Consider the following 14,731-nt stretch of genomic DNA (forward strand, 5'->3'; position numbering starts at 1 on the left):
TAAAGATGAGCCTCTTGTTCACAATGGCCTCGTCCGCTGGTGTGGGAAGTGGGTTGAGCTGACAACTGTTTTCGCATACACAAGAACCTTTAATTGCTCGCCGAAACCTCTTGCCTTCTGACCAGACAATCACACGGGAGCACGAGACACGCAGGCTGCCCCATGTCTCGCCTTGAGAGAGTCAGTGGGAGTAATTAAGACCTCGTTAAGACTGGAGGGGAATTAATTAGACGCTCCTCGGCTCCTTCAGCGCCAACTTCCACTCTCTTCAGTTTTGCTCTTTTTTTTTTTTGTTGAGACTCCTTCCTTGAAGAGGCTCGAATGACATCTCAACCCCGCCGTCTCAGCGGGAATCAATTAGCGGCCAACCCGCCGTTCGCCCGTCTTGTCAATTAGCCGCACAACAAGTCAGCCCATTTGGCGATGCGACACTATCACCAGCAACAGCTTGTCGATAGTGATTGAAATGAACTCCGGCGGTCCTAAAGTGTGTCTCCAGACTGTGGGGATGGAGTATGTAACCGCTTCTAGCGCTGTCTTAAAGCTCTGGTGTTTATGTTCTTCGATTTACTGTAATTTTTTTTAAACTTACAGATTCTGAAGGAGAAAAGCCACTTTTATCCAGCAGATTCTTAAGGAGAAAAGCCACTTTTCTCCTTCACAATCTACTGGAATTACATTGATTTTAATAACAGTTCAAAAGTCACAGTATACTAAAGATTTTGTGTTGAAGCGCCAGGGTTAACTATCTACCCAAAGATTCCAGGATGGCAAACCTTGAAACAAAACGGATCCAAATGATCAAAAACTGGCTTTTCTCTATCTGTAGATGTGTTAATTTCAAATGATGTTTTTGAGGTTTGTAGTTTTTGTCGATCTTGCACATTGGACATCGCTCTCTAAAAAATTTGCCGAGCTGTGACCATTCCGGCTGAGCCATTCTTAAAGGATGTTTGCCCTTCTGTGATGGCCTGGGGGGGCCATCAAGAGAAGAAGAGGGGGAGAGAGAGAGAGAGAGTCAGGCCACCCTGACACTTTTTTTTTTCTGACACTCTCTCTTTGCCCCCCTTCATTGTAAACAGAAAATGGCATTCTTCAAACTCAGCGTTTTGCCTTCTCACCACTTCCATTATCTTTTTGTCTTTTGTCTCTGTTTTTTTTTTTTTTTTTTTTAAGTTTGTGCTGAATGTGTTGAGTCGGGTGGGACAGAGGAGGGAGCAGGTTGGGTGTGTTTTTGCTCCAAAGCTACATCGCTTTTGACATATCGGCTTTTTGTGGTGGAAAGTCTTACTTTCTGCCACCTTCCTCGAGTGGACACTGTTGTTGGGATTGGCGCCTAATGAGTAACTGGGATGTGTGAAACCATCATGACATTGGTAGCTGGCAACAGACATGCCGAACTGGTCTAAAAACGAGCAATTAAACGAAACAAAAAAATTTATATAATGATAAAAATACACAAAACATTACTTAAAATTAAGAAATTCACTTATTTTTTGGCTTGTTTTTTAAAGGTGCACTTAAAAGCCTTAATTTATTGTCAAAAAACTGCTTATAATCATGAAGCATTTTATAAATTGATTCATTCTGGCTGTGCTGACTATTGTCGATTTTTGAGAGGTATGTGGCACTCTGTGTTTTTGTATATACGCTAGTGCTAATGTGTAGCAAAGTTAGAATGTGTGTTATTTAGGTGCTACTAACCACCTTGGAAGCTAGCGTAATCACAGTAGCATATTTTTTTGTGTGTTATCAGTTGGTTTTCATACCAGTTCCAAACGAGAATGTGTTATTGTGTGTACGTTAACGCGACTAATGTCTGATGTGTCAGTCTGTGTTCTTTTATTTTTTGCTAGCAAGGTCAGGAGTTAGCATGGTCACCGTAATGTATGTTTTCACGGTATCAGTCTGTTTTCATACAAGTCCCAAACAAGTTTCTGTGTTTTCGTGTAGTGTGTAGTGTGGCTAACATGTAGCAGTGTTTTTTACGTGTTACTTACCAGGTTGGGAGTTAGCGATTCAATTCAATTTTATTTATATAGCCCAAAATTACAAAGAAAATTGCCTCATTGGGCTTCAAAAGTCACTGTAATGTATGCTTTCATGGTATCAGTCTGTTTTTTTTTTACAAGTTCCAAGCACGTTTTGTGTTTTTGTGCATAGGCTAGTGCGGTTAACGTGTAACTGTGTTGCTCTGTGTTTTTTTCTTTTTTTACGTGTTACTGACAAAGTTGGGAGTTAGCATAGTCACAGTAATGTTTATTTTAGCTAAATCAGTTGTCCTTTTATGAGTTGTAAATAGGTTTGTGACTTATTGGGAGTATGCTAACATGGCTTATGTGTAGCGTCTCAGACTGTACTGTTTTTTTTGTTTGTTTTTTAAACAAGTTGCTAACAAGGTTTGTGTAGTCAGCAATGTTTGTTTTAGTGGTAGCCTATCAGTCTGGTTTTTTACGAGTTCCGAATAAGTTTGGTTTTTTTTGAGAGTGCGCCAACATGGCTAATCTGTAGCGTCTCAGGCTGTGTTCTTATTTTTTACGTGTAACAAGCAAGGTTGAGTGTTAGCTAGTGACAGTAATGTATCTTTTAGCGGTATTTGTCTGTTTTTTACGAGTTCCAAACAAGTTATGTGTATGTGCTAGTGCAGCTAGCGTGTAGCAGTGTCCAACTGTACTTTTTTATGTGTTGCTAACAACGTTGGGAGTTAGCGGAATCAAAGTTATGTTTGTTTTAGCGAAATTAGTCTGTTTTTTTACAATTTTTTTTTAAATTAAGGTTTATTTCACGTATATGTGTAGCATTTCGGATTTTGGTCTTTTTCATGCGCTAATAACAATATTGGGAGTTAGCATAGCCACAGTAACGTTTGTTTTTGTGGTATCAGTTTGTTTGGGAGTTCCAGTATTGAAAATACGCTAACGAGGCTAATGTGTTATAAACATGTTCTAAAGTTAGCAGCTAATAGTAAGATCATTCATTGACGGTGAGCCTTATAATCCAGATAGTGCTGAAAATATGGTCGATATCTAATCACTCATCCACGAAAAATTATTGATTTCCTTTTTTTTCTTATTCATAGCTAAACTTTACACACTTGTGAATTAAAATACACAAGTGTCCAGCATTATTTTGAAATCACTTGTTTGGCTCTGAAACTCTCTGATCAAAACTTAGATTTTAATTGCACCAACAGGAGTAATTAAGTATGGGGAATTAAAATATGCTTACTGCATAAAAAACAATTGTAGGAACTTCCTGTATAACACCATAAAACCAAAGGTTAGGGTCATTTTTATGGTACTTGGGGTTGCAAAGGTAATCTTTCCCTTCAAGTTTAGCTAATTTTATTTGTCACATTTGGAGTCTTGAGATAAAATTTCAAGAAGAGACACACTAACTTATACATTTAACTGTCAAAAAGATGGATGGCAGCTCTGATCGTTCTTTTTTTTTTTTTTCCAAATGTGTGCCGCTGTGCCAAAAATAAATAATTAGCCCGTGGACATTATCGCTTCTATATTTGGGTTACTATGTGCACAGCTGTGCAGCAGGTTTGTAGCTCAGCTTCAGGTCAAAATAATAACTGTTAAACATATGGGCAGAAGGTAAGGTCATGTGACTCACAAGTTGGGCTGATTTAAGTAAGTTTTTAGCACGGTGATAGTTACTATCCTGGTCGAGTTTGACCTCAAAGAAACTTAAACTGTGTTAAAATGGGACAGAAGTTTTAATGAAAAAGACATAAAAACATAAACTCTGTAAAGCTGATTTGGATTTGAAATGTGGCCTCAGAAGGGATGCTCAGGATTTTATGTCTTTATTTCTTTAGGAAAGTTGTTGACTTGAGTTGTAAATAGGGACTAATTTGTTTGTGTGACGAGCTCCTAGTGGTTGTTCAATAAACCACACCTTTGCTCCACTACAAATGAGCTTTAATTTTAAATTTGAAAGGAGTAAAACTTTGGTTCCAACTCCTTCAAAAGCAAAGAACATGAGTGAATTTCTTCTGAAACCACCCCCTAGAGGTCATTTTAGGGACTGCACCATGAACTACTGACTTTTGGCTTCGAATTTAGGTACTGAAGCTCAATTAGAGACAGGAGGGAGGCTTGCATTTTTTTTTGTTGTTGTTCGTTTGTGGTTAGGTGGTTTAAAAATGTGAGTAAAAGTCAATAAAGTCACGTTCTATTGAAACTTTGAAACTTTCCAATCAAACAAACCAGATTTTAAAGGCTAAAACACCATTTTGTTTCTCCTCTGGGTAGATATAACATCAGAGATGGGTCCAGAGGGGCTAAAATCTTCTTACAGATATCATTTTAAGGTATATCTTAATAACTGCCACCCCTCTCTCTGTTTGCCCCATTATGAAAAAGGGTGCTAGGAAACAGGATTTCTGGTTTAGATAGACATGAATGTGTAGCTGAAAGCTGTCATCAGGTCAGCCCATTGAGTGTACATGAGATCTGGACTGAGGGAGCCCCTCCCCCCTCATGTTCCAAACAGGAAGTACCCACTCCAAGAAGCTAAAACCCTATAAACGTCTATAGAGGAATAAACAACTATTCAGTCGTTCTATTTGTCAGGATAAGCTATGGTTTGGGCCCCCGCCGCGCCACTTTTTGACGTTTTGAGCGTCCCTTACTTTTTGTTTATTGATGTGCTGACTGTTCCCATCAAATCACGGGTCCCTCGGGACACAGTACCGGACACGGTAATGGACGCAGAACTAGTACCGGGTTACTATAACCTGTTACCAGTACTCGCTTGGTCCATGTCCCGGTCCGTGTCCCATGGGTTGGGGACCCCTGATTAACGAATGCATTTTCCCCTCTCTGTGGCCCAGGACCAAGCGGCCCTCGAACCGGTACCGGTTCATTTCTCAAGGGTTGGGGACCCCTGATTTAATGGGAACAGTCAGCAGGTCAAAAAACGACAAGTGGGGGACACCTAAAATGTCAAAACTTGACATGGAGGGGGCCCAAACCAATGAAAATTGTGTTGGTTCTTGCTAATCGTGGTATTTTTTACTTTAAATTTAAGTTGTAAACTATCCAATCACATACTTCAATAAAAGTATGTGGTATAGCGTTCGAAACATTTGATTGACAAGTTTTATGTAGTCCGCTTTTAAGTTGTAGGGGTGCCGACTTCCAACAAGCTCACTCTTGATTGGCAAAAGTGGTTACCATAGAAATGTTGACCCAGACCGACTCAATCCAATCCCTGCTTTTTGACACGGTCGAGATCCACGATAGAAGTGTTCGTATTGCAAAAAAATGGCGACTGAATTGTCTTCATTTGGTTGAATCCAAAAGTAAGCCATTTTCCTATCAGTGACGTCACACTCACTTGGTTCAGTTCTTATATACAGTCAGTGGGTCAGTCCAATCAAAAGCTATAAGTGATGTCCATCCAGATATACAGTTGTAGGTTAAAAAAAAGACAGAACTTGAAAAACACTCATTATAGAACAATCACGGATAATCTTTTCCTCACATTTGTTGGTTGCAAAATTTAAAAAGTTACTTTAAATGCCTCAGTCCCCTTTAAAAGTCATACAAAGACACTATAGGATTTTTGGAAGTTCTCACACTTTACTTAAGTAGATGCAACTATTGCAGACAGTTGGTGGCTCCACAACAGATAAGATAAAAAGTTTCCAGGTCGCTAAACAACGGATGCGATCGGTTCCCGTGAGGATATGGAAAGCACTTCTAGGTCTGTTTTAAGAGTAAATAATTTCGTTTTTTATAAAAATGTCTTCTAAAAAAGGCAATTATCAGATAGTATTTTTGATTTATTTTTTTTTGACGGTAAATTGAGCACATATGGTGTTTGGGTGTTGTCGATGTTTGTTTTCATGGGTGTGTGGAGGACATCTTGTGTTTATTAAGTGCTGAGTAACCCCCCCCAACTCCAGACACACGTTCCCCTCCTGTCACTCCTTTGTAAAAAGCAAGTCCCTCTTCTCCTTAAGGAAACACTAACCCCCACCTCCCACCCTAGAGTTATGCTCCATTATGTCACCCCCTGTGACCGCTCCTGAAAAAATATCTCTTCCCTCTCTGTCGTCTGTCCCGTGCAGCCCTCTCCACCCCCCACGAGCCCCGTCCCTCATCCCTCGTTCCTGTGAGACAATGTCTTCCAACAATGTGCAGCTTAATCTCCGTGTCAAAGCTATTTTTCCCCTTCGCTGCGCACACGCACTTTCACTGGGTTACCAGTGTTTTCTTTTTCACCTGAGAGCAGAAAATAACCAAAAGGCAACGTCGGTGTCACATATGGTCTTTACCTCCATTATAGGAAATACTATTGAAACTAAGAATAAGCTTGAACTCTGAATAAAACAAAGTTTAAAACTCATCCAGACAGGGAATTTAGAGAATCAAATCAGTCAGATCACCCTTTGAAGACACAAAATCACATATATGTACATATATATTAAGGGTGTAATGATTCATTTTAACAATAATTGGATTCAATGGTCAAATTATCTAACTTTTGTCATATATATATAAAAAATATGAGGGGCATTAAGCGAGAAAGTTAGAGATAGGCAAGTCAATCAGTCAGACTTTTTTAACTTGGCTCACAGTTCTGGAACTTGTTTGTAACATGCTATATGTTAGCCACGTTAGGAGTGTTAGCCACATAAGAAATGTTAGCTACGATAGAAGTGTTAGCCACATTAGAAGTGCTAGCCACATTAGAAATGTTAGCTCTGTTAGAAGTGCTAACCACGTTACAATTGATAGCCACTTTTTAATTTATTAAAAATATACCTTCTTACCATACCATTTTATTTAGAAGGAAAAAAAAGTGTTAGCCACATTAGAAGTGTTAGCTAGGTTAGAAGAGTTAGCTACATTAGAAATGTTAGCAACATTTAATTTTTTATCTTTATTTTTTTTATTTAAAAGGAAAAAAGTGTTTGCCACATTATAATTGTTAACTGGGTTAGAAGTGTTAGCCATGTTAGAAGTGTTAGCTATACTTTGGAACTGTTAGTTACATTAGAAGTGTTAGCCACATTGGAATTGTTAGCTACATTAGAAGAGTTAGCTATACTTTAGAAGTGTTAGCTACATTAGAAGTGTTAGCTACGTTAGAAGTGTTAGCTACATTAGAAGTGTTAGCTACATTAGAAGTGTTAGCTACTTTAGAAGTGTTAGCTACTTTAGAAGTGTTAGCTACATTAGAAGTGTTAGCCACGTTAGAGTGTTAGCTACATTAGAAGTGTTAGCTACTTTAGAAGTGTTACATTATAATTGTTAACTGGGTTAGAAGTGTTAGCCACGTTAGAAGTGTTAGCTTCCGTAGAAGTGTTTGCTACTTTAGAAGTGTTAGCCATGGTAGAAGTGTTAACTATTTTTTAATTTATTAGAAATAGATATATTTTTATTGTATTTAGAAGGAAAAAGTGTTAACCAAATTACAAGTGTTAGCTAGGCTTTAAGTGTTAGCTACGTTAGAAGTGTTAGCCTCATTAGAAGTGCTAACCACGTTAGAAGTGTTAGCTACAATAGAAGTGTTGGCCACGTTAAAATTCTTAGCCACTTTTCAATTTATTGAAAAAAAATGTATTAAGAAGGTAAAAAAGTGTTCGACATGTTAGCCATGTTAGCCACATTAGAAGTGTTGGCGGGTTCTTAATGTCACAACGGCATTGCATGGAACCTGGACTACTGAGCACCGCATTAAAGTTCTCAATTTCACCGATGAAATCACTCTCAAACAATTCTCTGATTCCACTCTCAGCCACAGTCACAGCTGAGAGGGTGATTGCCCTATTTATTAAGACACACCCACATCAAGAAACTCATCATCACCAACAAACAGGAAATAAGAACGGATTTCAAAATAAAAGACACAAAAATACAGGAAGTAACTGGTGTTTGGGATTACATTCCAACAAGAAGTATTAGCAATGTTAGAGGTATTAGCCACGCTAGAAGTGTTAGCCAGTTTTGAATTTTTTTAATCGTATATATTATTTTATTTTATTGAGGAGGAAAACAATATCTTAGCCACATTATAAGTGTTGGCTAGGTTAGAAGTGCTAGCCACGTTAGCGTATTTACAGCACCTGTAACTATTTGCAACATGTAAAAAAAAAAAAAAAAAAACCAATAATGGTCAAGCAAACATTACTATGACTATGCTAACATTCAAGCTTGTTAGTAGCATTAAAAAAAAAAAAAAAAAAACTCTTGTCGGACGGTAAGACATGCTAGCCACATTATTTACAATAACGTCTAACTTTTTTTCCATCTCGTAAAAAAAATAAATAAATAAAATAAAAAACAGACTGGAAAAGATGTTACTGAGACAAGGGTAACTTCTTACCTTGTTGCATAAAATACATTTGAAAAAAAACCCAACTACATGTTATGTGTATTAGCATATTCACAATAATGGTTCAGTGCGGCTGGATGGCTCCGTTTGCTGCGTGACAGGCTGGCGCATGGGAAACCAGGATTCATTTCCCTGGGAGCACAATGAGCGGTATCCAGTGTGGGTCCTTAGGCAAGACCATGTATGCTACTGCCTACCTATGCAGCCACAAGGGGGTCCAGGTCTGAGTTTCCCTGTAATGGTCCCCGGCCCGGATAAAAAACAGGGTTGTGTCAGGAACATCCGGCAAAAAACCTCTTTGCCAAAACAAATGTGCGGATCAGTGAAAAGCTGATTCTCTGGTGTGTCACCTGAGGGGGATGTGCCGAAAGGTGACCAAACCAACAAAAATCAACAAGCACGACCAGAATTAATCCATAAATAAGGCAGTCCAGAATATCTTTTCTAAAAAGAATAAGGCTTTTAAGTGCGCCTTACAGTGTGAAAAATATGGCATGCGATAAAAAGGTCCAACAACTGAATAGATTCCATAGAAAAGCAATTCATTTTTGTTCAGAATCATTCAAAGCTGTGTTCAAAAATATCAACATTCAAGAGATTTTAAACACTCCTTTGACTTTAACTGGATTCATGTACTTTGTTTAAAAAAAAAAAAAAAAACACGTCCCTGCACTTGTGACCTTCAAGCTCAAAAACAGTCATCTTCTTAAAGAGCTTCAGCCAGGAAGCTAAAACAGAAAACTTTTCCTTTCATGAAAGTTCAGAATTTATTTAATTAATTTTCTGTAGATCAGACTGGATTAAACCACCTGTTTTTTTTTTTTTGCGAACAATGAACTTTTTTCTGCTTCCTGTTTACACAGGGATTCCGTCTAGTCGATCGGCTGATGAGTTTTGCAGAAAAATCCCACGTTTACATAAAATTAATGATTAAAACTGATTTATTTGGTGCCGAAATGGCCTTTTTCCCAATTGCATAAGCCTGATAAGGTCATTTGAACAGATTGGAATCCCTTTCTGAAGACCAAAGTCCAGTTGTGACTCAGAGAAACCCAAAAAAAGTTGAGTATGCGTGATTTTGACAGTAACAAACTTCCCATTTTTACAGTCCATCAATGCAACTGTATTGCCTAATAATTTTACACTATTAAGCCATTTACATCCAAAAACAAGGACATACTGTGGAGGCTTTGAGTCCGATTCCTGCTCACTTGTGACCTTCAGGTCAACCCTTCAAAGCGCTTCTCCCTCTCGCCGTCTGACAGCCCAGAGTCCCTTTTTTTCAATAAGGAAACAAGGCGACTATTTGCATGTAAAATCCACACCGCAAAACAAAAAGCAAATACTTGTGTAGATGTGCCGTGATGAAGGTAATCAGTCACACAGACGCTCGGTTCGAAGGAAATCCGATAACATCTCTTCATGCAAATCGAGGCCAAAGCCAACATTGGGTTTATGACATGAAAGCTGATACGGCAGCAAGCATATGCCTGATATTGAAATGTCTTCCGAAGAAATGACCCTAAATTGGTGCGTCAAATCCACTTACGAGAAAATAGGTAGTAAACTTTTTCATGAATCTGAACGTAAAACTTTTTATTTTAAGCGCTTTTGTCCCATGTGTTTTACAGTTCAACCGTTGCATCACTTCCCAGCTGATCAAGTGGTTCAGCAACTTTCGGGAGTTCTACTACATCCAGATGGAGAAGTTTGCTCGGCAGGCCATCAACGACGGGGTGACCGGCGCCGAGGAGCTGACGGTGGGCCGGGACGCCGAACTCTTCAGGGCCCTCAACATGCACTACAACAAAGCCAATGACTTTGAGGTAAGCAGGATTAGATGAGACACTTTAAGGGTCAAACTAAAAGTCAAGGCCCGGGGGCCGGATCCGGCCCTCCGGGTAATTCTATATGTGGCCCTCCAGATTAATTTATTTTATTGTTATTATTGGTCCGATGTTATCTTGCGCTTATTTCTAACTTGAAGAAACATATTTTTATAGAGGTAAAATATTGAAAGTTATTTAAGGTTTAAATTGATTTATTCTGGAAAAATATTCCTGCCTTTTTATTATTTATAATTATGTTAAAAAGTTACGGTTTTAAAGTTTTAAAATTTGGCATTCTGCTACTTTTTTGGGCTATTTTGGCATTTATTAAGATTTTTTAGGCTATTTTGGAGTTTAGCTCATATTTCGGCTACATGCTAGCTGTTGTGGCTAATTTAGGCTTTTTTTTTTTTTTTTTTTAGTTTTTAAAGCTAATTCGACATTTAGCTAATAATTTAGCTGGCTATTAGCTTCATCATCTTCAGCAGCTAAATTCAGCTTACACCATTCACATTAACATTATTGCAGGTAATGCTACATATGCAGTTCATAACTGTGTTGAAAAGTTACAGTTTTAAAGTTCAGCTACATGCTAGCTGTTTTGGCTAATTTGGGGTTTTAAAAAGTTTTTTAAGCTGTTTTAGAATTAGGCTAATATTTACATGCTAGCTGTTTTGGCTAATTTAGTTCTTTCTGAGTTTTTTTAGGCTATTTTAAAGTGCATCTATTTTTCCATCTACATGCTAACTGTTTTGGCTAACATAGGTCTTTTTTTAAAATATTTTAAGTTTTTTTGGCCAATTTGGCATTTAGCTAATATTTTAGCTGGTGATCAGCTTCAGCATTTTCAGCTATTAGCTTCTGTGATTTTAGCTACCATCTTCAGCGGCCAAATTCAGTTTACAGCATTCACACTAGCATTATCTATCTAATTCATAACTATTTTTAAAAAATTACACTTTTAAAATTTTAAAAATGTAGTTTTAGAGTGTTCAATAAATGTTTATCCTGTTTGGCCCATGACCTAAGGTGTGTTTTGGATTTTGTCCCCATGTGCAATAGTTTGACACCCCTGAATTAAAAGATCAATTCTTTTAGAGTCAACTTTTATTTTGAAAGTTTAATTTCCAACCAAAAATCCGTTTAACGCACTCCCACACGCAGACGTCCTTTACCAAGTCAGCTGTTCGGAGTGCAACAGTCACCTCGCGATTCTGCTGAGGTGTGGATGTCACAGTACGTGTGTGTTTGTGTGTGTTCGATGAGGCGAAAGAGGACGCCGCTCCAGGCGCGGGTGTCCTTGTCAAAGCGATTTGCAGAAGTCACATTCCCTTCCTCGCCCACCCCCCCTCTCAATATTGGGCTAAGGGGACCCGAGGGCCCTTAAACTATGCAACGTAACATCAGCAGCATTTAGATGTCCATTAGTGCACATCTTCTCGCTGACACACACACTTGTCTTTTTTGCTCAGGGAGATGATTGTTGAAGCCGAAATGCCGAAAGGGTAAGATTTGCAGACAACTCGGTAATGTGGGCGCCGGTCGTAAAGGATATTCAGAAAAAATGAAAAGCAAATACTTTGCATACTTTGTACAATAAGAGTCAGGTAGCTCTTCGCAGGTGTACATGTAAAAAACAAAGGCATGACATGCAAATACATTCTGCGCATTTAGTCTGTCGACAGAAGGGTTATTTTTACTTTTGAGGGTTAAAGGTGAGCGCTGTTGGGAGTCTGTGACAAACGGAGCATTTAAGCTTTGAGTCTTCTCAGAAAACAGAGCTGAAGTACACAACTGCCAATAATAGTCATCAAATGTTTAAATATATGTGCCCCTTTGCCATCAGTTGATGTGAAACCTAAAAAACATGGATCTTAAGAAGTTATGGTATAGACCTTCTAGAAAAGTATCTTAAAAGGCTAAGACCTGCAGTAAAAATGAGTAGCATAAGGAGACATATATGTATCTGGTGTACATTTGTGTCACTTGGTTTCTAGCTTTTCTATGGTTTAGTAAAGAAGAGCATATAAAATGACAGATGGATGAGTGGCGAAACGTTTCAAGGAAGATGATTTTAAGTCCAGTTGCTGTGACTCAACTTCAATGAGAACCTTCTGAGACAAAACTTGACCGTTAAATAGCCTAAGGTGACAAGTACTTCCTCCTTTATTATGCTGGATGGTTAGGGTTATATAAGATATAGTAGTTTTTTGTACTGCACCTGGATACATTTGACTCTAAGGTCAATATTATTTGGTAACTGTGATGGTTTTATTCATTTCTTGGGTTCAGTGAGCCTGACTGTAAGGAAATACTGGCCGAGATGTAGCATTTGTATTATTTAAGTCCTTGCAAATTCATTTTCTTTCCATTTATTGGCGGACAGTAGACTAGTATGATACAGTAGGCTATGTACGATAATAGCTGATATGAAATTGCGTTAATTGAGTAAACTACTTGATAATAGTGCCTACTAGCGGTGTAAGGAAAAATCGATTTTAGTGATATATCTTAATGTTTTGTTTGCCAATACTTGTATAGATGTTGACATGACGATATTCAGTTGATTACTTATGAGCATATTTCAGCGTCTTACTTTTGCTTAAACCTCCGACCACTAGTGGGCAGCAAACTGTGCCACGTTGCCGATATGATATAAAAATGTGGGTTGCGGTGCTACATAGCAGGCTCGAAAATTGTTCTGGTATAGTCCTGGGATATATCGCGATACATATTTTATCATGAGACATGTTTTGGGATATGTACCTTATATGGACTAGACTCGAGACAATACACACCCCTAAGGCCTACAACTTGGTGCAAAATGTCAAAGCGGTGCAAATCTTAGAACTCTTGCTCCAGGCTTTTTCTTACATAGCTCTATTACGATACATGAAAGTTGTTTCATATAATTCTGGCCGGGTACAAACAGCAATTATTAATTTATCCTTCATTATCCATTTTCAAACGGTTGACACTTCCGTGAATGGAAAGGGACGCCAATAATTGCGAAGGCAGAGTTCCTGATTCACCTGGTTTAACTTTTAACGTCTGTTCAATGGGCGTGCGTTTTGTACGTAGAGCGCAAAGAGGGTCGCAGCAATTAGTGAACGCAAGAGTTTTGACCACGAAAGCTCAAAACATGAATTTTCATAGACTTTTCTTTGAAAGTGGTCACTTGAACATGCGTTGGGCGGTGTGATCGTAGCGACTGTATCTTCTAGTCCCAACAAGTCTGATCAATTATTGCAAATTCTCCTTACAACATAATCGATGTTATCACTAATGTAATGCTTTATATCTAGACTCATATATTTAGATGCAATTCCAAAGGATGGTGTCAGAAGTGGGCCCTAAATACATGAGATACTGGGTTTGTGGCAAGAACTCAAAACATAGAAACTAAACAAAACAAACATACAAAAAAAAGGGAAACAAGAAGACACAAAAACACTCAAATCAAATGACGTAACAAGGGTAAACTTGACCAAATATACAGAGGATGTCAAAAAAAACAGCTGTGGGTCTTGTTTGCAACTAATGGGCACGATCCTTAGTTTGTTTCTGTTTTTTTTACACACTTCGATAAACCTCAAAAAGAGTTGACGTAAGTGTTTTTTTTAATCACGAAAAGTCGTCTATTAGCAAAACTAGGGACTTAACCAGTATCGGTAGGCTTGGATTGATTGCAACAAATTTAGATCAGTACGTTTGCTCACGATGAATTCCCAAAAATGGTGCTAGCGCCTATCTCTTAAAGACATATTATTCCTCTCTTCATCTTACATTGCGAACAATACCTGCTCTGTGAAGTTTTACCCATTGAATTGTTTATTGATTGGTAAAATTGCCTAATAGGGACAAAGGAGAATATTTGAACAAAAAGGGTTTCCAAAGGTAAGAATAGTGCTTTCTTCTCCTTCTCCTTTTCCACTTCCTCCTCTCTTCACCTTCCTCCTTCCTTTCATCCATTCACCCTGGGGGAACATTGCTGGCTAGGGAACTTCTCCCTCCCTCTTTCTCCTTCTCCTGCTCTCTCCACCTTCGTCAAACTCAGAGGCGTGAAACTGGAACCACAGCCGATTCAGCAAGTCTCCTGACGCGCACACACACACAGAAGTCTTCTCCTTTTGTCAAATTTAGCATCATCACAGTTCCACCTTGGTTTGTCCCCATCACACCCTCCCCCTCTTTTCCTTTCTCCTCTCCACGCACTTTCCTTGCTCCCTATCTGCCTCCTCCTATTCCTGACCGTGTCCTCTATCAATATGTTACCGTCCCCGCATCTTTTCTTTTTGTTCTCTTCTTGCCAATTTCTTTTTTTCTTTTGATTGGCTTCTTTACCACAGTTTCTCTTAATGTTCTACTTTTTTTTTCTTTTCATCCCCGGCAGCAATGTTCATCTCGTTCTACTTTCCATCTCCAGACTGGACAATTGTCTCATAATCTTTTCGCCCTCACAGAAACAGGAGAAGATTTTGGCTAATTAGCCTAATTGCAGTGGTGCTGAGTGGATGATAGTATGATTGTCCAATTTTTAAGCA

The 14,731-nt window shown here is 38.6% G+C and overlaps 1 protein-coding gene and 1 long non-coding RNA gene across 5 annotated transcripts in view; one reads left to right on the top strand and one right to left on the bottom strand.

The window, feature by feature from the left end:
• The window catches only part of LOC118599796, a 234,434-nt gene that overhangs the window by 180,428 nt on the left and 39,275 nt on the right, over nucleotides 1–14,731 (bottom strand). The window lies entirely within an intron of this gene.
• Nucleotides 1–14,731, top strand: part of prox1a (prospero homeobox 1a) — a 50,425-nt gene that overhangs the window by 19,641 nt on the left and 16,053 nt on the right. For all 3 annotated transcript variants that reach the window (XM_036215832.1, XM_036215830.1, XM_024288972.2), the window contains one exon: nucleotides 9,990–10,184. In XM_036215832.1, the coding sequence (XP_036071725.1) occupies nucleotides 9,990–10,184 (195 nt within the window). The remainder of the gene's footprint in view (nucleotides 1–9,989; nucleotides 10,185–14,731) is intronic.

The sequence above is a fragment of the Oryzias melastigma genome, linkage group LG2 (assembly GCF_002922805.2).
Source record: "Oryzias melastigma strain HK-1 linkage group LG2, ASM292280v2, whole genome shotgun sequence".
In the NCBI taxonomy this organism is placed as follows: Eukaryota; Metazoa; Chordata; class Actinopteri; order Beloniformes; family Adrianichthyidae; genus Oryzias; species Oryzias melastigma.